Source organism: Rousettus aegyptiacus, unplaced genomic scaffold (assembly GCF_014176215.1).
Source record: "Rousettus aegyptiacus isolate mRouAeg1 unplaced genomic scaffold, mRouAeg1.p scaffold_m13_p_10, whole genome shotgun sequence".
Classification (NCBI taxonomy): Eukaryota; Metazoa; Chordata; class Mammalia; order Chiroptera; family Pteropodidae; genus Rousettus; species Rousettus aegyptiacus.
Window position 1 is genome coordinate 62,917,247 of NW_023416285.1, and position 23,382 is coordinate 62,940,628.

At 39.4% G+C, this 23,382-nt stretch overlaps 1 protein-coding gene across 12 annotated transcripts in view; it reads right to left on the reverse strand.

Moving 5' to 3' along the window:
• CRACD (capping protein inhibiting regulator of actin dynamics) overlaps nt 1-23,382 on the reverse strand; it is a 230,569-nt gene that overhangs the window by 29,682 nt on the left and 177,505 nt on the right. For 9 of the 12 annotated variants that reach the window (XM_036227910.1, XM_036227912.1, XM_036227904.1 and 6 more), the window contains 2 exons: nt 13,813-13,984; nt 66-201 (listed from right to left, as the gene is read on the reverse strand). In XM_036227910.1, coding sequence (XP_036083803.1) covers nt 66-185 — 120 coding nt within the window. In that variant the 5' untranslated portion in view covers nt 186-201; nt 13,813-13,984. Of the gene's footprint in view, nt 1-65; nt 202-13,812; nt 13,985-23,382 lie in introns of those variants that run through there. The other 3 variants (XM_036227914.1, XM_036227913.1, XM_036227911.1) reach the window with 2 other exon arrangements.

The following is a 23,382-nucleotide window of genomic DNA, read 5'->3' on the forward strand; positions in this document are numbered from 1 at the left end:
CCCACTTCCCTTTAAAGCCAGACCCCTTCCTACGGCTCTAACTTTCCAATCTCAAGCTGTCTTACCTGAAGAGTTTTGACTTTGCCCAGGATGTTGTCCTGTGACATTGCTTGAACTGTCTGCTCACTTTCTGCTCCCCCATCAGGGATAAAAATACTGTCATGGGAAAATGCCCGGGTTCCCATAGAATAGTTGAAGGACCTGGAATGCAAATCATGTGCTTCATTTTATTAGGATAATAAAATTTCTTTTGGCAATTCAGCTTCTTGCTCTTCCTGACTTGAGGGACCCCACCCACAACCCGTCCCAGCCAGCACTGCATCCTTTTCTGCTATGGATCAGACAAGTGGCTGGGCAGACAGAAGTGTCCCACAGGAATAAGGGAGCATGTCTCCAACATAACATTTCAGAGCCATGCACTGAAAACTCAGACAGTTATTTATCTGTAGAGGACCCAGGACAGAAGGCACTGCGGAAATTTTAACTGGAGGAGTCTTTTTCCTGATAAGCTGTCACAGTCAGTTTTACCCCAGTAAGTCTTGCCAACCAGTATTTTTTAAGTAACATGCGAATCTGGAAGGAAGAGGCAAGAGCTTCTCTCTCAGATTACAACCAGCTCAGAAGATATATCTATCTAAAACAAAAACCCGACAAAGACTACAATTGCTGATACAGACTAAAGGAATAAAGAGTCTCTCTGGTGAGACTCTTAAGAAATTCTGAGAAAGGTAGGAAATATGTGTTCGGGAAATTCTGACAGGCTTCGTGCACAGTGAGCTTACAGGTAGAAGGTATCCCAAAATACACGCTTTTCAGTTGAAGAGTTGGGCTTCAAGGAAGTCCAGATTTCTACCTGACGGTGAGGTACAGGTAGGAGGTACAGGGAGAGGAAGCAGAAGAAGCCAACTGTTCCTTACTAGATCTTGCAAACTAAGTTATCTCTGGGAAACGAATAGACATCCAGGCTTGTTCACAGGCAGGCAGATTCGCACACCCTCTGTAAGACAAGGCAGGCACACTTCCATGCCAGGCACACACCAGCAGCACCCCTAGGGGAGAGGGGCACCACTCCTTCTCCCCTCCCCAGAGAGGGTCCCCACCGAGAGGTTTTTTTTCAATGACCAAGTATATGAGAGAAGAGCCAGCATAGGGGTGGGGTAGCGTCCCCCGGTGGTGTCTCTGCACTGAATACAGAAATGTGGGGGGCAGGGTCCCAACCAGGTCTAGACTAGCTGAGAAGATTGTGCACCAAATCATATCATCTAATTTGCCAAATTACAGGCAGCATGGTAAAAACGCATATTAAATTAAGAAACAAAAAACTTAAATATGAGCCTCCTGGCTATAGGATTTTAAGCAATAATAATAACTACCACCACCACCACCACCATCATCCCTTACTTAGTTGAAAACACTGTTCTGAGTTTTACTTTCATTATTTCATCACTGGAATCTTGTTGCAGATGAAACTCAATGGGTATATAATCTTAAGTCATCCAAATAGAAATAGTAGAGTGAGAAACTGAATTCAGATCTGAATTCAACTGAATGCAATCCCGTGCTAGCTAGGTGAAGGGTTTTAAAGCGGTGGAAGGTCTAATATTATTGACTATATCCCCATAACAATTTTGTAACTACCAATTTTCACTTCTTAATCCCTTTCCCTTTTTGGCCTCCTTTTCACCTATCTGGCAACTATCAATGTTCTCAGTATTTATGTTTTGTTTTGTTTTGCTTGCTTGTTTATTTTGTTATTTAGATTCCACATGTAAGTGAAATTATATGGTATTTGTCTTTCTCTGTCTGACTTACTCCACTCAGCACAATGTCCTCTCGGTCCATCCAAGTTGGACCTAGGGAAAAATCATGCGGATGGCAAGATTTCATTTTTTTTTTTTTTATGGCTGAGAAATATTCTATTGTATTCATGTACCACCTCTTCTTTATCCATATACACACACTAACAGATGAACAACCAGATATCCTCCATATCTTCACTATTGTAAATAATGCTTCAATGAACATATGGAGTCACATGTCCCTTGAAGTAGGGATAAATACCCAGAAGTGGGATTACTGAGTCCTTCTTTGTCTCTTCTTATAGCCTTTGTTTTAAAGTCTATTTTGTCTGGTATAAGTATAGTCTGACAGTCATAATTCTACCTAGACGGTCTCAGAGGTTACTTAAAAATAAATAATATAGTACTCTGGGGTGCACTCTGGCAACACAGAGACCAAAATACAGGGCTATTCTGAAGGATCTTAAAGTTGCGAATGATTTCAGGAAGTTCAGCTGAGGCCCGGAAGGGTTACTGTATCATGCTGTGATATATGGAGTGGATTATTATGCTAATGACCATAACAAAAGCAATATAAAGGTCACACTTTTTAAGCTTTGCTCAGGAGAAGGTTTCATTTTTATTATTGTTTTGTAACCATTTCAGACTTATAAAAACACTGTAGGTGTAGCATGAAGAACTTTTATTTTTCCAGACCATTTGATAGTAGGTTGCTGGCACGGTGCTCTCACCCCTGACCCAGGCAGGCAGTGGAGAGTCACAAGACTTGTTCTTGAAGACATAAGAATGCGTGAGTGCGGAGCTCAGAAATAAGTGGAGGAACGCTGAGGGCAGCTGAAGGGCCAATGAGTGTGTCGTTGTCACTGTTGCTTTAGTTTTACCTCTGGCCTATTGTAACGTGATTGATATCTGTAAATAATCTCCAGCTGAAGTCCTCTCCAATTCCACTTTCTCTCAAACTGTGTGTTAATCTTGCAGCTGTGAATTCATCAGCTCAAAACCTCCAGTGGTTCCCTTGTGCTAAAATCTTACCAGATGAAGTTGCAATTATTGATTAGCCCTTAAGGCTCTTCATGATGGGGCCCTAAGCAACTCTGGGCAAATCACTAAGTCTCTATGTGCCTCAGTTTCCTTATCTGTAAACGGGGATGAGAAGAGGACCTACCTCATGGAGTTTCTGTTAGGATTAAAAGAATTACAATTTATAAAGCACTTAGATAGTGTAAGTGCTTATCTAAGTGTTACTGATTATTATCCAATATTATCCTACTTCAAAAACCCTATAAGGCAAACCCAAGCACTCAGTTCCCCAAATATCCCCTCTGGGCTCTATCATTGCTTAGGTTCTTCCTCTCCAGGGATGGCTTATTGCCAATCTCAGTTCAGGTCCTACTCATCTTTCAAGGTCCAACTCAAATCTTACCAACCCCACACAGCCTTTCCTGCTTCCCTAGAGGAAAGAGATCTTTTCTCCCACTGAAAGCCCCTATGTATGTATCTCTTGTTGGTTCATGTTCTGGTTACTATAATCGTGCCTTAAATGAGAGGGAAAATAAAAACGCTTTGTACGTTGTCAAGGGCGACACAGATGTGATTCTAACAATGGCATCATCTTATCTCTGCCACAGTACTATGAGTTGCATGAGGGTAGGGATCACATCTATTATCTTGGCCTCTTCCAAAGTGCTTTATACAATAAAATTTGTGAGTAAATTTTTTCAATGGATAAGTAAATGATTGATATCATAGGGTATCTAATCAGATGTGTTTCCCATGGAGAAGTCATTGAGGGAATAGAAAGCATGATACAAACATGTCGATAGGACGAGAGGAATATTTCCAGATCATGGTACATTTCAGGTAGGTCAGGCCTGTGTAGGAAGCCATTGTGGAAAGCTCTGAGAAACCAATGGATGGACAAGTCAGGAGGATGTCCAGCATCTCTTTTTTGAAGGTTTCTTCTGAGCCTTCTTTTCAACTCAAACAAGGGAATTGCTCCAGGCTTTGCTTCCCACCTTCTATTTCAAATCCCCCTCTCACCAAGTTTTCCTAGTTTCATTCTTTGTCAGTCATAGTTCTTAGTCACAAGCAACAGAAACTCTGTCTCACTCAACTGAAAGAAAATTTACGAGAACAGTGAGGGCTCAAAGAACAAAGACAGCTAGTGATAAGACTTGGAAAAAGGATTGACGAGAACTCTCACAGTCCAGGTGTCAGCACCCATAGCAACCCTCACGGCGGTTACAGAGGCTTTCATAATCGTGTCCCTTGCATCTTTGACCCACCTGCCAAGTCAAAGCCTAAGAGAGAAAGACTGGCTGGTGAGGCTAAGTCATGTGCTCATGTCAGGCTGCAGAGGGAGAGGAAGCAGGCACTAGGTCCTGTCAGCAGTACACACGGTGAGGCAAACCTGAATCCTTGAAAAGAAACCTGGGTGCTGTTGAGAAGGGGAACTGAATGCTAACAGCTCAATTACCAAAAATAGCCACCATACTCTGCTTTTGAATCTGTGTCTTGATTCTCCTTTACGACCTAGCTCATGTGGATGGACAACGATTTGCTCTCTGGTGTTTTGATTCTACTTCTCTTTCATGAGGCTGCCTTTCTTTCTTGGTGGCTCATGCTGCTTCCTGAGAGCAAAGGATGCCACACCCCATGCTACTGGGATGCCAAGCCCAGGTCCAGTGCTCTGTGCCCATGCTTATCTGCAGATGTGACAGAGATCAGAGGGTGCTTGATGGCCTGTGCCCTGAAGCTTGGGGCACTAGAAGGTCACAGTAGAGAAAGGTGAGAAGCAAAGCAAGACGAAGCTAACCCTGTAGTCATGCTATTTCATCTCTCACCCGCTATGCAAGGAGAGTAGAGAAGGGTCAAGAAAAGCCATCTCCATTTTAAATTCTGTTATCTGGAACTACTGCCTGCAGTGGTGTCTGGTGTGAAAAGAACAATGAAATATTGGGGGAAGTTTGCTGGGGCAGGTGTTTCTGGAAAAGTTCTCTTCATTCTCAAAATATGACAGAAGACAGAGATGGTCCCTTCTGTCCCTGGTCTTTATCAACTGTATGCGACACCTGAAACTGTGGCGAGCCATGCTGGGGCAATGAAGGGACAGCCTGAGAACAAGAGCCTACTCCCTGAGGAGACTGCTCCCCGAGAATAAGAAAACAGCATCGGACTGGATCTTGATGATGTTGCTGAGTTGCTTCATTAATGAACTTTGGAACTTGGAAAGTCCTCCAGACTTTCAGGTACCTCAGATACTATATTTCATTACTGTTGAAGGTATTAGTAGCCATGTTTTCCATTACAGCTGAGAGCATCCTACTTGATATGGCCTTCCAGCCACTACTCTAAGAAATGGGCACAGTATAAGACCCACTGACATCATCTAACCTTGGAGCTTACAGAGGGAAATTCTCCCACCCAAAAAAAGAGAAGCTCTCTGCAGCTGCACAGTCAACACATGTCTCAGACCAGCCCTCTTCTTCCTCTTTATCCTTTGTTTTTTTTTTTTTTTTTTTTTTGGACAAGCATCATATAATTTGGGACCATAGATATTGGGTAATTACCATAGCAATGATTAGGGATTCACTTCAGGAATAAGGAAATATAATTATAGTTTCATTGCAGCTTGTTTCCATGACAACAGGGGCAATTGCAATTGATCAGCAGTTTTCTTCCTAAACAGATTCGTGAGTCTCATTCAAATGAAATGCTAAAGAGCAATTAACTATCCTCATGAAACTAGAGTTGCTGGAAGAGAGTGGAGTCACATTATATTTTGCGTGGCACATTTGACAAGGCTCGGCACTGACTTTGGTATTCTGTGAAAATATATGGTACTCAATAGGCTATAGAGTACTCAATTACCTAATAATTACAACAGAAACAGGATACATCATGAAAAATTCAAGGAAGTGAAGGAGAGCTTGGACTCTTAAAACATAGACGCTTAGAATTGGAAGCCAAAGGTTCATCTACTACAGACCCCTGGCCCAGTCCTGTATCTATATCACATAAGATGAGTGATCCAACCTGCTTCTAAAGCTCTGAGGGAATCCATGGGCTTCCATGCTATCTATTCCACTCCTCAGGTGCCCCACCTAGACAAAGATCTTTTCATAAACCTTTCTAGCCATCACCAGGATCAACTGAGTCTTGGTCTATGCTCTGGAAGTAGAAAACTAGTTATCTACCTCCTCTTTATCTCAGTAATAATATTACCCTGCATGTGTAAGGTGCTAGCAGATAGTGTAATGTCACATGCATTTTTTTTGTCCTCTTAATAACCCTGGGAGATAGCACATTCATGTAACAGATGAAGGGGCTTGCTTGGCTAAGGGCACACAGCTCATGAGCGAAAGCAACTTCAATCCCAAGAGGACCTTGGCTCCTGATCTAGTCTCACCCATATATTGTATCTCCAATAATCGCTGTAACTGCTCTATCAAACTTCTTTCCCCCTACATTCACGCAGCCTAACTTTATTGATTCTCCTAATTTTTATTCATTTAATGGTTTTTGTACCTCTTCTCTAGTCCCTGTCCAATTTCAATATATCAAAGGTTCCTACAGATAGAGGATAAATGATCAAGTAAAATAAGTCTTTTCCTGACTTCATCTGAAAAGCAACAATGCCCAGCGACCTAAGGTGCACCGGTAATCAGGGAGCCTGAGCTTCATTGTAAGTTTATTGGTGACATGTTGTCTCATTACACCAACTCTGTAATTTTCCTTTTCCAGCAGATCAGAGGGACAATGATACTCTTTACCATGGTAAGAAACAGAAAGATAAATCAGACAAACGTTGACTTCTCTAGTGGGAAAAGTCAGAATGGTAAAAAGAGCAGTATTCATGTACTCATTCATTAAATGAATAATTACTGAATACCTCCTATGTGCCAGGCGCAGTTCTAGAGGCTGGAAGTACAGAGAAAGGCATCCCTACAGGATGCCCTTATGGAAAAGTAGAGGTAGTTGTGAGAACAATGGCAGAGGTGTCTGATCTAGGTTGAGGGGGTCAGAGAAAGTTTGTTCTGCTGAAGAAGGCACATTTGTGGAGAGAAATGAAGGATGATGAGGAATGAGCTGGATGAAGAAGGTAAGAATGGGGGATGGGGTTGTTCCAGACAAAAGGATTAACATGTGCAAAATCAGCTGACTTAAGATTCTAGTCACATCTCTAACACTAACAGCACTGTGATCTCCTTGAGCCTTATTTTCCCCATTTGTAAAGTAATTAAAAATCATCTTAAACCTTTAACACTGGTGTGTGTGTGTGTCTGTGTGAGCGTGTGTGTGTGTGTGTGTGTCTACTGAATAAAGGGTATCATATAAATAGAGAGTAAGATTTCCATTAGCCCTTCAGGGATGGAATAATGCAGGGCGTCAGACACAGGCATATAGTTTCAGAAGGCAGTTCGAACATGACCTGTATCTCTTTCCCCATCTCCTTCATCTCATCAGCGTGCCTGTACTGTCCAGCACAGGGCTCAACACCCTCAAACAAACAGGAGCAACTGCTTGCCCTTCCCAGCTAGACTGCTCTACTCTGCAGTGATGTCCTACTTCAAAATGATCCCTTTCTGTTCTATCCGAAATTTCTACCTCCTATTTTAGTGTTTTAGGGTTGGAAAATGGGCCCCTACATTCCCCTGCCAACATGAACCTATCACCTCAGCCAGCTATGACCTTTTCAATGCCACATTCATTCCTTTTTTCCATCAAAAAACCCTGTCTTTATTGAGATATAATTCACATGCCATATATAACATTCAAACTCTTAACAGGGTATATTTCGATATTTTTAATATATTTACAGAATATACCATCATCACCACCTAAGTTTAGAAGGTTTTTATCACTCTCAAAAGAAATCCCATACTTATTAACAGTCTCCCTCACACGCGCCCTACACTGTGCCTGGCAACCACTAATCTTTCTGTCTCTATGGATTTGTCTATTTTGAGATTTTATATAAATGAAATGATATGTAGTCTTTTTAACTGCCTTCTTTCAATTAGTATAATGTTTTCAAAGTTTATTTATGTCATAATATGGATTAGTATTTCTTTTTTTATTCCCAAGTAATATTCCATTTTATGGTTATGCACCACATTGTATCTATCCTTCATCTTTTGGATATTTCCTACAACACATGGTAACTTAATGTTTAACATTGGGAGGAACTGCCAAACTGTTTTCCAACATGGCTGGACCATTTTCCATTCCCACCAGGAGTGTATGAGGGTTCCAATTTCTCCACCTTCTCACCAACACTTGTTATTGTCTGTCTTTTATAATATAGCATTCCCAATGAATATGAAGTGATATCTCATTGTGGTTTTAATTTGCATTTCTCTGATTGCTAATAATGTTGAACAAGTATGTTTTTATATGTTAATGAATATTTTTATATTTTTTGGAGAAATATCTATTCAAATCCTTTGCTTATTTAAGAAATATTTAAGAAATATAGTCTTTTATTATTGAGTCATAAGAATTCTTTACGTATTCTGAATATGTCTTATCAGATAAATGATATGCAAATGTTACCTTCTATTCTGAGGACTGTCTTTTCACTTTCTTGATGGTGTCATTTGTGGCACAAAAATTATTTTTGATGAAGTCCAATTTATCAACTATTTTTTCTTTTTTCACTTGTACTTTTTGGTACCTAAGAAATCACTGCCTAATCCAAGGTCATAGATTTACTCCTCTATTTTCTTCTAAGAGTTTTATAGTTTTAGCTCTTCCGTGTAGATTTGTGATCCATTTTCAGTTTATTTTTGTGAGTGGCATAAAAAAAGGGTCCAATTTAATTTTTTTTTTTTTTGCATGTGGCTATCCATCATCCTAGCATCATTTGTTGAAAAGACTATTCTTTACCCATTTAATTGTGTTGGCACTGTTACAGAAAATCAACTGACCACAAATGTAAGGGTATATTTCTGGACTCCCAATCCAAATCCATTGATCTTTATAGCTATCCTTGAGCCAGTATCACATTGTTTTAATCACTGTAGCTTTGTAGCAAACTCGGGAAGTGTGAGCCCTCCAGGATTGTTTTGGCTATTTTGGGTCTCTTGCATTTGCATATGAATTTTAGGACCCTATCTGCAGAAACAGCAAATGGGATTTTGAGAGAGATTGCATTGAATCTGTAAATCAATTTGGGGAGTACCACCATCTTAACAATACTAAGTTTTCTGATCCATATATTTGGGATGTCTTTCCATCTATTTAGATCTTTAATTTCTTTCAATGATATTTTGCCATATCCAGTGTATGAGTTTTATACTTCTTTTGTTAAATTTATTCCTAAGTATTTTATTCCTTTTGATGCTATTGTAAATGAAATTGTTTTCTAAATTTTTGAATTGTTCTTTGCTAGTGTACAGAAATACAATTGAAATATAAATACTCCAATCTTTTATCTTATAACCCTGATCAACTTTATTAGTCTAACAGGGTTTGGTTTTTTTTGTGTGTGGATTCTTTGGGATTTTCTAACGTGATCATAGCATCTGCAAATAGAGATAGTTTTACTTTTTCCTTTCCAAGATTGATGCTTTTTATTTCTTTTTCTTGCCTAATTGTCCTAGCTATAACCTACAGTACAGTACAATATAGTATTGAACAGACATCTTTGTCTTGTTCCTGATCTTAAGGGGAACATATTCATTCTTTCACCATTAAGTACAATGTTAACTGTGGATTTTTTGTATTTGCCCTTTATCAAGCTAAGTAGCCCCCTTTTAGTCTATGTGTTTTTCTTTAATTATGAAAGGGTATTAGATTTTGACGAATCTTTTCCTGGTTCTATTGAGATGATCATATGGTTTTTGTCCTTTATTAATATGGTATATTATATTTGTTGATTTCTATATGTTAAACTAACCTTGCACTCCTGGGATAAATCCCACTTGATCATGGTGTATAATCCTTTTTATATATTGCTGGCTTCAGTTTGCCAGTATTTTAAAGAGGATTTTTTATGTCTATATTCATAAGACATATTGATCCATTGTTTTCTTTTTTTATTTTTGGGTAACACTGGCCTCGTAGAGTGAGTTGGAAAGTTCCCTCCTATTCTATTTGTCATATTCATTCTTATATGAAGTCTGTGCTCATGCCATTCTGATCTGAAATGTCCATGCCTTGCCATTCAGCCACTCCAAATCCCACTCATCATCTAGTGCCAGCTCAACGGCTCCTCATTCCTAACTGCTCCAGTCCCAGAGTGAGCTCATCTTTCCCGGAGCCCCTTCAGTTCTCAATGTGTCGAAAGTGCTGTATCTGTGCATGATATAGTGAATGCTGGGTGTTAGAAACTGAAAGCAGGACAAGTGGAGTCCCAGGTAAGTAGGAGAGCCTCAGTCAGGCAGCTGGAGTCCAGAAGACACTTGGGCCTAGTGACCCAGGACCAGCAGGACAGCTCAGGGTCACGTGATAGCTTCCTATCACATGGCCCTGAGGGCTGCAGCCATCTTAAGAGGCAGAATAGTGGATGGTTAAGAATGGAGTCTTCACTGCTCGCATAATGGCTCAGCAACTTACTAGCAAGTCGCTCTCTAGCCTTAGATTTGTCACCTTTGAAATGGGGATAGTAATGCCAATCTCAGAGTATCTTCGTAAATGTAACTTGAGTTTATTTATGCAAACACATTGCATTAAGTTCAATAAGTGGCAGCCTTCATATATGCTATAGGATATTCTCTATGAATAAAAGGTTTTGTAGCTAAAGGAATCTTGGGAATACTGTGTACTACACCCCTCTCCTTGTAGATTCCCATTAGCATAGTAAAAGCTCTCAAAAGTCCTATGTAAAGGATGCTATTTAATTTGTTTTGGCCCAGAATTTCCCAAACCTATTTGCCAAAATGACCCTTTCTCCCTTTTTAAATTTAACATTCATTTAGCACACTTCGGGAACATACAATATTAGTTGTATTTAACTAATAAAAGAAGTCGCATTAGGTTGTTAAAACTGATCACGTTTTACTGTTCTGCTTTTCTCATGGCCATGTATAGTTTAAAAGCAGCAGTCTAGGAGAAATGAAGACTTCTAACCTAAAGAAAGAACAGAATGCTTTAAAAGCCCAAAGGAAATAAGACATTTTAGGCAGAAGGAGACGATCAATAATGAGCTATTTTTGGCCATAGAGACATTTCTAGAATTACAAAGTTCAGCTCCTTTAAACTCCCACCCAGTGCCGAAATTCCCCTTTATCAGTCCCAACCCCTGTCAGCACACACTCTGCCTTCCCATTTTTAGGCAGCTCTAGTAAATAGGAAATTCTCCTTCACATCAAGCTGAAATTTGCTTCCTTAGAAACTCTACCCAAGATCACTTTAACAAAATTTTATGTTTTAGTTAGAGCTGTCCATTTTGGAGACAGCAAAAAAAAAAAAAAAAAAAAAAAAAAAAAAAAAAAAGCACAAAAATTTTGTGAATCATTACACAATGAAAGTAACATATCCACCAATAAGAATTGTTAAATATGACATTTTTCATTTTCTCCATCTGTAAATAGGAAAAACAATCAGAAGTTCAGCTATACTGTAAGTAACAAATGTAATCTCTACTTCATGGATGGAAGTACATGGCAATTGCTGGTTTCCAAGAAAAAGGGGGAAAATATATTTTAAAGGACTTTTATTTTCCATCTTTTTAAATTTAAAAACATTTAAGGAGACATTGTTTTGAAACTCTTCATCCAAAGCTTATCCTTCCAGCTTCCTTTATTATAAAAACAAGTATTAATTAAAATACAGACATGTCTCATTAATGTCAGTTTATCAACAAGAGTCACTAATACAAACAGGTAACACCTGTATTTTAGAGGAATGTAGCTGTTTGACCCAATGTGGACTTTTCTAAGGCTTTGTAAAACTTAGAACCTTAAGGAAACTCCAAGAGGTAAATGAATAGAGTTTAACTGGGGAAAGAACAACCAAGGTCCAGGCATAGTTCAATAAGAAATCAGGGACTTAGCAAAACCATAAAAAGGATGAGCTCTGTTTTCATAGAACAGTCCTTTCAAAGGAGAACTTTCTAGACTATATTTTGATTTTGCATTAAATAGCTACGTGGTCACAGTTTAGTGTCTGTACCTCATTCTGATACTGTGAGGCAAAAACGTTCAAATTCCTTTTACAAATGAAAAAACTAAAGTAAAATCAAAACTGATTCATACTGGACAATACTCAACTATGTGTCAGTAGTGACATCCCAACGACTGGGTGAGTTCAGTGCTAAATGAGTTTTCCTTTCATTGAAATAATTTCCTTCAGTTAAATTCAATAGTTTTCTTACTAGAGACAATGGACAACAAATACAAGCCTGACAAGGACAGAGTCAGTATCAGGACTAACAAATGCTGTCGGTGAACACTACAGAGCTTAAGCACACCACCTGCCTGAGGATTTTGTAATTTGTGCTCAATGGTAATGCCTATTAGAATGTGCTTACTGATACACAGCACAGAGGATGTTTTTGTCCTTGTCTTTGAAACACAGTAAGGATATCATAGATTACATAATCTATTCCTTCAACATATACAATAAGTTCTTACTTAACATCACATAGTTAAGTCTTAGAAACTGTGATGCATATTGAAACCAATTTTACTATAGGCCAACTGATATAAACAAGAGTTAAGTTCCATATTTCTGGTTATAAACACATCACCAAACTTCTAAAAGACCCCAAACACTTCTAATATTAACACTGAAATAAATGTGAGCGCTACATACAATTTAAAAAAATTAACAAAAATAAGGAAGATCATTCTGTTTCATCTCACTTATTCCAGTTCAGGGTTGTGAGCGGCAGAGTCTATTCTGGCAGCCCAGGGCACAAAGCAGGACCTGGACAGGACACTGCCCATCACAGGGCCACCTGCACACACCCCCACACTCACTCAGACTGGGACAATGTAGCCATGCCAGTGCACCTAACATGCACATCTTTGGGATATGGAAGGAAACCAGAGTCCCTGGAGAAAACCCACCCAGACATGGAGAGACCATGCAGACCCCCTCACACACTGACCGGCAGGTTCTTCCTCATCAATGCTATAATGAAACCATTTTGAAGGAAACATTATTCAGGGACCCACTGCACTGTATTAGGACAACTTATGGAGTGCCAGGCATTCATAGGAAATATTGTTTGAGCGCGGAAGGTGAGGCTGAATAAAACTTGGTTCCTGACTTCATGAAACTGACAGTTGTGTGTGAGAGATCCAAATCAATAATTTCCATAGAAAGGGACAAGTGCCTGCCGGAGCTAGGTACGTGCTGCTAGAGGAACACAGGTAAGGGCAGATAGATCAGACTGGGGAGTGGGTGAGGGCTTCTCAGAGGAACTGACTTCTAAGCTGTCAGTAGCAGAATTTAATCATATCTGAACTCTGACTTCGATTCCCAGCATGCAGGTGGGAAATACCTCCTGACTCTGCTTTTCTGAGTTCTTGACACTGTCACAGCCAGATTCAGTGCCTGTGTTTGTTCTAAGAGAGGGAGAAAGGAACACAGAAAATAAAGAGCAGAAGTTGAAAAGATCATTGCAGAACATGATCTGGAAGTTGCTAGAGATGGCCCAAGGGTTTGAAGGTGACCATCCTGTGCCTGAGCAGTCCGCATCCTTGACATGGGTGTAATATCTAATTTATGACTACCCTCTTCACCAAAAAATAGGACATGAAAATGATGTCTCCTTCAAACCAAGGAACCTTATTGAGCCAAGCCAATGATATGCTGTCTTCTACCACCAGCGGTAGAAGCAAAGGCACTGATCTCGATGCTCTCCTAGAATGGGAGGCTGGACTCGTGTGCCAACTCTCTAAGGTGACTTTTCCACACAGAACACATCAAGTACCCCCGGTCTTCCACCTTCCCAAAGATAGAACACAGCTGTGATTCTGTTTCTGCCTCCTTCGGGATTCCGTTCCCTACCTGGGAACATGGCCAAAGATTTGAAAAAAAAAAAAAAAGTGTGAGTTATTACCTTAGACTGTGCTCAAGGGTCTCTTCATCAGAAGAGAACGTCCCATTGTTGATACTCTGGGGAGAGTGACTCTTCTTTCCTGCTGACGCCTCCTGGGACAGTGAAGTGTCTTTCTTTTTCCTTTTACCAAATAACTTCTTAAAAGGCTGGAATTTGCCTCCCTTCTTCTTGTCTGTGGATTATAAGATAAACATTTGCTGCAGTTTGACAAGGCTGCACCTTGGAGCATAAAAGCAAATTACAACTGAGCTGCCTCTGGCCCAGGGAGGGAGCCAGGGCAAAGGGCGGCCATCGGAGTGAATGAGCGACCAAGCCCTGTGCCAGGAACATCAGGGCCAGCCCCCATCCATGCACAGTCAGGCAGAGACAAGCCAAGTGCGCAGCAAATCTTCTGCCTCCTGAGCTCCCAAGAAGAACCTAGGGGCAAAATGAAGGGGTCCCAAAGTTCATGGTGGCTGACACAGCACATCCTTGCACATGTCATATAGAGGTGGTATCTATTCTCTTTGACAAAGCAGATGGTGAGTGCCCTGTTCCATGGAAGAAGCTGAGAAAAACACAAAGTCAGACAGGTGTTTAAGAAAATTTATATATGTATCTATTCTTCTCTGAGAAATGCTCTGTTTTAGGCTTTGTTAGACAGAAGAAAACTGCTAGCTCCTGGCATAAGCTTTGCCCCAAATTCCCTCCTTCCCTGTGTATTTCCAGTTTATCTCTCTGTTCTCCTTTTAAAATCTACTCTGAAGAGACCCAAAGGAGTTGCTATTAACATCTTTCCATATATTACTTCATCCAGCCAGGACCCAGGCTCATGGCCAGCATTTCTTACAGATATTTTAGGCAACACCTTTCAGTTCTGCTTCAGATACAAATTCCTCCATATTGCTCTGCTCCTACCTGGGAAAAGAAAGTATAAATCACCCCACATCAGAAGTATCTTCCCAGATCTTTTCTTTCCTTTAAGTGTCAAAAGCCATTTATCCAGTGGTCAAACTTTTTCTTAAATTATTTAACCCTTACTATGTGTCACTGCTCTGAGAACTTTATTAACTCAATTCTCACAACAGTCCTATGAGGCAGATACTATTAACATGCCCATTTTATGGCTGAGGACCTAAGGCTCAAAGAGATGAATTAATTTGTCTATGTGATGGAAAACATATCTTAGAAGCCAGAGTCAGTGCTTTGGGGGAAAAGGAAAGATGAAAGCTTACAACACATAAATAAAAATACCTGTACAAAACACAAAACACATAGGTGTGGGCCTCTAACTGAGTATCAGAATCACCAGTACTGGCCAGAGTCTACAGAGAGATCTAGGTATAAAAATGAAGTTAATGATATTCAAAGTAGTCATCTCATTTCTTCTGGCGATCTTCTGTCTGGGCTGAGGGAAAATTTGAAGTAAGAAATAAGTGGTTTAAACTGCTTCAACCTAAGCAGTGGCATAAGATAGTGAGAAAGCAGATAGAATGATCGCCAATTACAAAAAGACAACATTCTGTGATCCTTACTGTAGATGCAAACAGACCTTCAAATTTCAGTGGTCCCTGAAACAACACTGTATTATATCACATTTAAAAGGAAAGGAGATTTCTAATATATCAGATGCCTCTCATATATAAAAGGCTTTGTGCTAGGCATGCAGTCCTCAAAAAAGTTAAATTTTCACTATGAATTATTTAAAAGACAATAAAATACTCAATATGATTGAGATCATTTAAAATGGTAAAAACAAAAAAATATGGAGGGCTTCATTTCAGGATGTTTGTGTGCTTCAATGATTATTCATTCAGGAGTATAGGCCAGACATTTTCATGACACCTACTTTTGGTTCCAATCAGTAAAATCTCTGATGGATAATTTTTTTAAATTATAGTTAGTGGATTTTGAAGACTATCAAAGAACATTAGGGAAATAGGGGAGTGGGGCTGACAGGCTGGGAGAAAGTGGTGAAGTACAAATTAGTAGTTGATAGATGGTCACGGGGATGGGGAGCATGGCATAAGGAATGCAGTCAGTATTAATGTATTGGCTAGGTGGAGAGCCAGAGGAGAGAAAGGGCAATCAGGGGGATCATTTTATAAACTATATAAACATCTAACCAATGTACTATGTACTTGAAACTAATAATACAATACAATACAATACAATACAATACGATACGATACGATACGATACGATACGATATGATACAAAAGAACGTTAGGCAAGTATTAAAAGAACTGACCTTTATCAAATGAGTCGACTAAAAAAATTTAAATTAAAAAGATTTCTATAAGGTGCTACAGGTATTGCTACATTATTATATAGTTGGTCTTTGACACTGAATGATGAAATAAATATTTTCTCTATGATTAGCCAAGGCTCAGAATATGTAAATGACACCATAATTGTAAATGCTCATCATTGTAAATGGTCAAACAGCAGTTATTACTGTTTACTTATTTCTGAGATAAATTATTCCTTTTTCCTTGTATATCAATTGCCTTTTTCCAACTGCAGAAAGATCTAACCCCAAATTCTCTAATCAGACATATTCTAAAAGACCATAACAAAATTCTAAAAGTATCAGTTATGATATCGATATCATTACCTCCAGCCTGGGCCCACAAAGTAAAGTAAGGTAAGTAAAGAATTTTAGATGATGTCAGAGTTTATTGATAAGAAAAAAAAATTATTACTTGCTTTAAAGTCAGGGAGATTTGGTGGTGTTTAGTTGAACTGGAACCAAGGGAGTAACTATAATTAAAAACACATTAAATTACAGTTTCTTGAACAGACCACTTGTATATTTAACTAACGGGTATCTTGGTCTATGTGGTCAGCCAAGAAGGCTAATGAGGTCCTTAGTATTGATCGCCTCAGTGTCCAGAATGGTGGCGGCTACCATATAAAATGTTCACTGCATTAGACATTGTTCAGGGAGACAGAAAGTAAACAGTAAAAGCGAGTGAATACCACGGGGATGGGATAAAGACAGCCTTGGGGAGGACACCAGGATGTGCAAGCGCTAGCTTGGAGAACTTGGTGAGCTGCATGCAAGCCTGAAAAGGCCTCCTTCAGGTTCTCCATCTGCAGAGCTGGCCTGTTTGAGGACTGCTTGTGAGCCAGGCACTCTAGCACTTTGTGCTGCACGTTGTACAGGCAATAACCTGGCACAAGCACACATTATCCTGGAGGATGTGTCAAAGTCCAAATGTCAGAAAGTGGACTTCTCAAGAAGCAGTCATGAAAGGCTGTTTCAGCAATGTCTTAGTTATTATCATGAATATAAAGGAACAGTAAAACCTACCTGAACTAACTATTCAGCACCCAAGCCTTCCTACCATGAGAAAAAGAGATTCTAAGATCTAAGAACACCGAACTTTTACAAAGGAGCAGTCTGAACACAGAAGCTCACAAGTGTGCTCCAAAGTCTTAGTGCTTGGTCACATCTTAGTTACAAAAATAATTTTCCCCACACTCATTTCCCAAATCAATAATCCACTTTGTCAGAAATATCTCTACATTTTAAATGAAAACTTAAAAGTTTATTTTTATGATTATTTTGCTACTAACTGGAAATTAATTAATTTTCCAGAAATAACTTTATGAAAAGACTCAACAATTACATTTAGGCACACCCTACACTCACACTGAAAACTGTGATTAAGGAATCTTATTAGGGAATGAAACTTTATAAATCAGAGAAGTAAGTATTCTCAGAGTTTGGTATAAGATCTCTTATATCAAAAAACCAATTCCTAAATTTTATAAAACATTCGCAGTTCTATGCCACAACTGTTATGAAAACCCAAGCATTTATCTATAAATATGCATTAAATTAACCATTTTTGATCAATTTATGATTTGGGGGCTGAATTAACAGTCTGTCTCCACAGAATCAACTGGATTAAGTGCATGGTCATCACTAACAGCTATTTTCTTGAAAACTAACTGTTACTGTGAATATTTTTGTACAGATGGGGCCTAAAAGATCAAAGCAATTTTAACAATGTAGTAAAAGAGAACTTCTGCAATGTTAATGTGAAATATTCCCAAATACAATGCCATGTAGAAGGAATATAGTTTAGCAAAGTATATAATATGGCAGCTTAGAATTTTACAACACAAATGTACTTTTGTTACGTGGTTGGGACACTGGAGAGAAGAGCAGAGGGAGAAGAAGGAAATGCTTGTGTTTTACTGGCTGCAGATAGTTAGGGGTTAAGTGTGTGGGCCCCAGAGATAAGAGTAAGTAGTTGGCCAGAATCCTGATCCCATCTCTCACTAGCTATGAAACATCTGCTTACCAGCCTCTCTGGAAATGTACCCTTTTAAGGTCTAAGACCAAATTTATAGGAGGAAATTTATGCCACATTGTCTTAATACTTCGCCATTTTTGTGTTGTAATTTTTCACATGAACAAACCTATATATCTATATCTGCCTTCTGGGATCACAGTAATTTTCATTCTCGAAGTACCAAAATGAATTAATTTATTTTCATCATCCAACAATTACTTTAGGGATTTTTTTTTCATTTAAAAGTGCTCATTATCCACTATTTCAAGGGTATAATTATATACCATTTGCTGGCTGCATCATCATAATTACTAGTTTATATAGAAGATTCTAAAAATTAAAAATCACTGGGCAAGTCTAGTAAATCTGATTCATTTTCCATTTGACATGAGGATGCAATTCTTACATTTTCATTTCTAAATCTAACATAATAAAGCATACAATTTCTCTGCACTGGATTATTTATACAGTACACTTCCAAATGAGAAACAGAATTTCCTGTCATAGTTCATTTGAACTATGGGGTTTCTCAGAATGTGCTCTGTGGGTCATTACTAGGTTCTTATTCAAAGACCAGTACATTTGAGAAGTCAGGTAAAATAAAGTTGTTTCTTACTCATAGGACCTTTCAGAGTCTTTAATATGCGGATACCGTTATTGCTCTCTGAAAGGGTGTAGATAATGCAGTGTCTCCCAAACTTCTTTGGCCATGTACACTTGACTTTCTGGACATCCTCCACAACTAGGTTCCTCTGAACATACTCTGGGAAACACCTGCCTTCATTCTTTCTTTCAAACATCTTTTAGTTTCTTTAGGTACCATTTATTTCACACACGCACCTCTCCTAAACTCCAGAGTACACTGCTCAGTAGACCTAAGTAAAATGACTGAAACATTAGTCATGTTTTAGGTCAAGTTCTTATTTCAAACATGCATGTAAATAGCATGCATTAGGACATGGTACACAGCAACTGTCTGAATTCCATATTTTTCTTATTTAAGGGGAATTTTACAATGCCTTTCTTCGCTCTGGAACATCAGAGTACTTTTGAGAAGAAATTGTTCAGTTAAAAAATATTACTAGAAGTGCACTGTGATTCACAAGTATTTGGTAGCTATCACATTTTTACTGGACCCCTTAATCGTGGTTAATCTTCAATTAGGAGTAAAAAGTTGGCAACATGGCAGACAGACCAAGCTTTTGGTGCCATGTGGGCTACGATGAGGACTGATTCTACTTCTGGAGAGGAGGGAAGTGGGTATCATGGCAGTCTGTCAAGTTACATGGGGGAAGAAGAAACAATTTTCTTCTGGGGAAGCATGGAGGGAGGAAGATATTTGCTCCTATGCTGATCTAGAGAAAGGATCAATAATACTCTTTAGAAGAGGGTAGGGGTACTTGGAACTAATGGTGTGAGGCCTGGGGTGGCATTGACTATAGCTTTCACAAGTCAGAGGGCCTGGATGCTTGGATGGACCGTGTATGGCATTTGTTGTAGATCTCTAAGGTCGGACTAGAGCTTGGATTTGCTGTTTCCTCACCCAGAAATGTCACTTTGTTCCTTACCAATGTGATGAAATTCTATTCATTCATCAAGGCCTATGTTCTTGAAGCTTTTTCCAAGACCCCAAGCCCAGTGATAATTAATCGAACCTTCCTCTGGCTACTGTGTACTTTACTCATACTTCTGTTGTGCCACACCATGTGTTACGGGCTGAATTGCGTCCCCCTCGAATTCACATGTTGAAGTTCTAACCCCCAAGTATCTAAAAATGTGATAGTATTTGGAGATAGGGCCCTTAAAGCGACAGGGTAAAGTGAAGTCATTAGGTGGGCCCTAATCTCTCCTTATAGGAAGAGATTAGGACACAGACACACAGACTGATGACCATGTGAAGACACAGGGAGAAGACGGCCATCTACAAGCCAAGGAGAGAGGCCTAAGAATAAACCAACACCGATGACACCTTGATCTTAAACTTCTAGCCATCAGGATCATGAGAAAATAATGTTGTTTAAGTCACCCCGTCTATGGTACTTTGCTCTACAACCCTAGTAACTAACACACCACATTATAGTTGTGTGATATTAAAGAGATCACATTAGATCTGCTGTTTTGTAACTGCCTTCACACCTTTACACGTTCTTCTTCGACCTAGAATGCCTTTCTCCATTTGCCTAGAGAACACCTAACCATTTCCCCAAACACATTTCAAGTGTCAGGTTCCCTGGAAAGCCATCCTTGAACACTTCAGCCAGAAAGAAGCATGACCCCCTGCTCTGTCTCCATTTGTGCATGTGCAGGCATCTATCTGAACGTCGTGAAGCATGCCATGGCTCCTGGACCATGAGTTCCCTAGGTACAGGAACTGCACCTTGTTCTGCATCAGCGACATGGACCATGATCCATGCCACACAGCAGACACACGTAAATACAGATCTCCTGTTCCCTACCTGCTTAGGGCCAGAGGTGTTTTAGTATTAAGGTATATTTAGACTGCAGCGGGGTCTCTGACAGCACTTTATAATCAAATCAATGCAGTATTTCTGAAAAACATTTTTATTCACCTTGAGTTTTGTGAACAAATGAATTTGTACCAAACTTATAAAGAACTTTGGGGATTTTGAAGGTACAGATAAAGGATAGGGATCTCTTTACATAGCACAGTCAGTCCGGAAGTGACACTTGTTTTGAAAATGCAAATTTGTTTCAATGTGATTAATCTATAATATCTCAACCAGAAGAAACACTAGGGGAAGGCATAATTCTGTACCCAGCTGAACCGAGATGTGTAAGAATACACAAAATACGCAAACACACACACCTCAAATACCTATCAGTCACCCAAAATTGCTGCGTGTGTTCTGAGATATACCCGAGCATGTGCGGTGTTACAGTTTTCTGTCCAATTTCAGATAAGCCCCTCCCACCACCTCACAAGAACTCACAAGCTGCAGCCCTCTGATGATGCTCCAGTTGACAAGCAAACCTCATGTCTTTTTTGAGGCAAAGTGCTATATTTAGTGTAGTATTTATAAATTTCATTACTATTTAACATGTAAAAGTACTACATTTTAAAAACTAGGTTCTCATCCTTTTAAAATATCTCAACTGATAAATTTTTTTTGTGTTGTGCTACTATCCCATTTTTTCCATTAGCCCTAGGTCTTCATGGTTTTGCATAACACATTGATTTTTAGCAATGCATATGCAACATTATAGCAGAATTGAATGTATATTTCTAAACAGAATCTACTGAAACATGTTTGTACCTACCTAGGCCTATGCGAGGACCTATTAATTAAAATGATAACTACTTGGCTGTTTCTTGGGCCCTCTATTGCTTCAAACTGCATCAATTTTTAATTCTTCTGGTTTTACCATTCCTGTCTCAGAACCCCCTTTTGTATGATTCACAACAATTCAAAAGAGAAACCAAATAATATTTAGAAATAGTAACAGAGGTAGATATGATTTTTAATGTGAAGTCTCAATGTTTGGCCACATTTCTCCCACATACTAGACGATGTGTAGGTGCTGGCTCTTTTCACTGCCGATTTTGCCACTTTAGTTTCAGAGGCGGCTGTGAATCAATAGCCAACTCTGAATGGAAAATATTGGCAGGGGGAGCTGCCTGCTACTTCACCCCGCATACTAGGTACAGTAGCAAACTACCTCAGCAAAGGATACCTCCGCATGAGGCCGCACGTTAAATTCAATTCAACACATTTCGAATACTCAACACCTGTAGGATCAGTGTGAGGCTCAGCTGGCAACATGGATAAAACAAAGCTTTAGGGACATCTAAGGCTGTACTGATCAGGATTTAATCAGAGAAACAGGCCGCCTGGGGTGGTGGTGGGTGTGGGGCGTGTGTGTGTATGTAAGATATATTAGGACATCTATTGCAAGGAATGGATGTAAGCCAGGTGGGGGCTGGCTAAGCAAGTCTGAGATCTGGAGGGCAAGTCATCAGGAAGGGCTGAAATTCATAGGCACAGGTTGAAGCTGCTGTTCACAGGTAGAATTTCTTCTCTCAGGGAAGCCTCAGCCCTGTTTTTCAGACCTTTCAATTTACTGAATCAGGTACACCAGATTATCTTGAAAAATCTCCCTTACTTATATCAACTGATGATGGACTTTAATCACATCTACAAAATACCTTCACAGCAACAGCTCGATTAAACAATATTTGTGTTTGAATAAATAACTGGGGGCTATCGCTTAGCCAAGTTGGCACATAAAAATGATCCTTGCTCTCCATCCTGTCAACTTGGCACCCATACACATATCCTTAAGCCATAATTAACCTCCAAATAAAGTCAATATCAAAATCATACTTCTGCTAGCATAATACAAATATCCAATGTGCATCTGAAAATACACTGACCCATTTCCCTGGTGAGGATTCAAAGTTTTTGGGTGATGTTCACACTTCTCCTGTAACTTATATACTGAGATATAAAGTTCTTAATACATCTTATGTCAGTTTATAAGAAGATAAGAGAGTGAAGAAAACAAAAATACTTGGTTAATACATATACAAAGATATTCATCGCAAAATAAGGAAGAAATACAATAACTACTAGAGTCCTTGTTGCTGCAACTGGTCATGTGGTTGTAGCTGGTGTTTATAGCCATCTTCTCCCAGTACCTATCTATCCACATTCCTTTTTCCCTCAGCAAGGACTTTAGCTGGTTGTGGTTCTTTGCCTGGTCAGGTGATTCTTGAGGAACATGGCCATTAGCTGTCCTGAATTGGGTTGTTCGTTCTCTCTCTCTCTCTCTCTCTCTCTTCTTTCTTTCTTCTTTCTTTCTTTTTTCTTTCTCTCTCTCTTTCTCTCTCTCTCTCTCTTTCCTTCCTTCCTTCCTTCCTTCCTTCCTTCCTTCCTTCCTTCCTTCCTTCCTTTTTTGTATTTTATTTACTTTTATTATGGTGACATTGGTTAATGAAATCCAGTCATTATCAGGTGTATAATTCAACAGTAAGACATATATATATTGTATCGTGTGTTCGCCGCCCATAGTTCGATTTCTTTCTGTCACCAGTGTTGTTTGTTTCAATTACTCCACAGAACATGGGATTACTAGAGATGCTCTGAGGGAATATGACCTGCATTATAGACATACTCTTCCTTACCTCCATTGTGTAGTAGCAGCCTGGTAGTTAAGATCAATCACTCAGACAAGTACAGTAACCCCCTTCTTTGCCTGTTGAGAAACACGAGGAGCCCAAAGGGGCTGGGTGGCAGTCTCAACTACCAGTTCAGTGGAATCATTG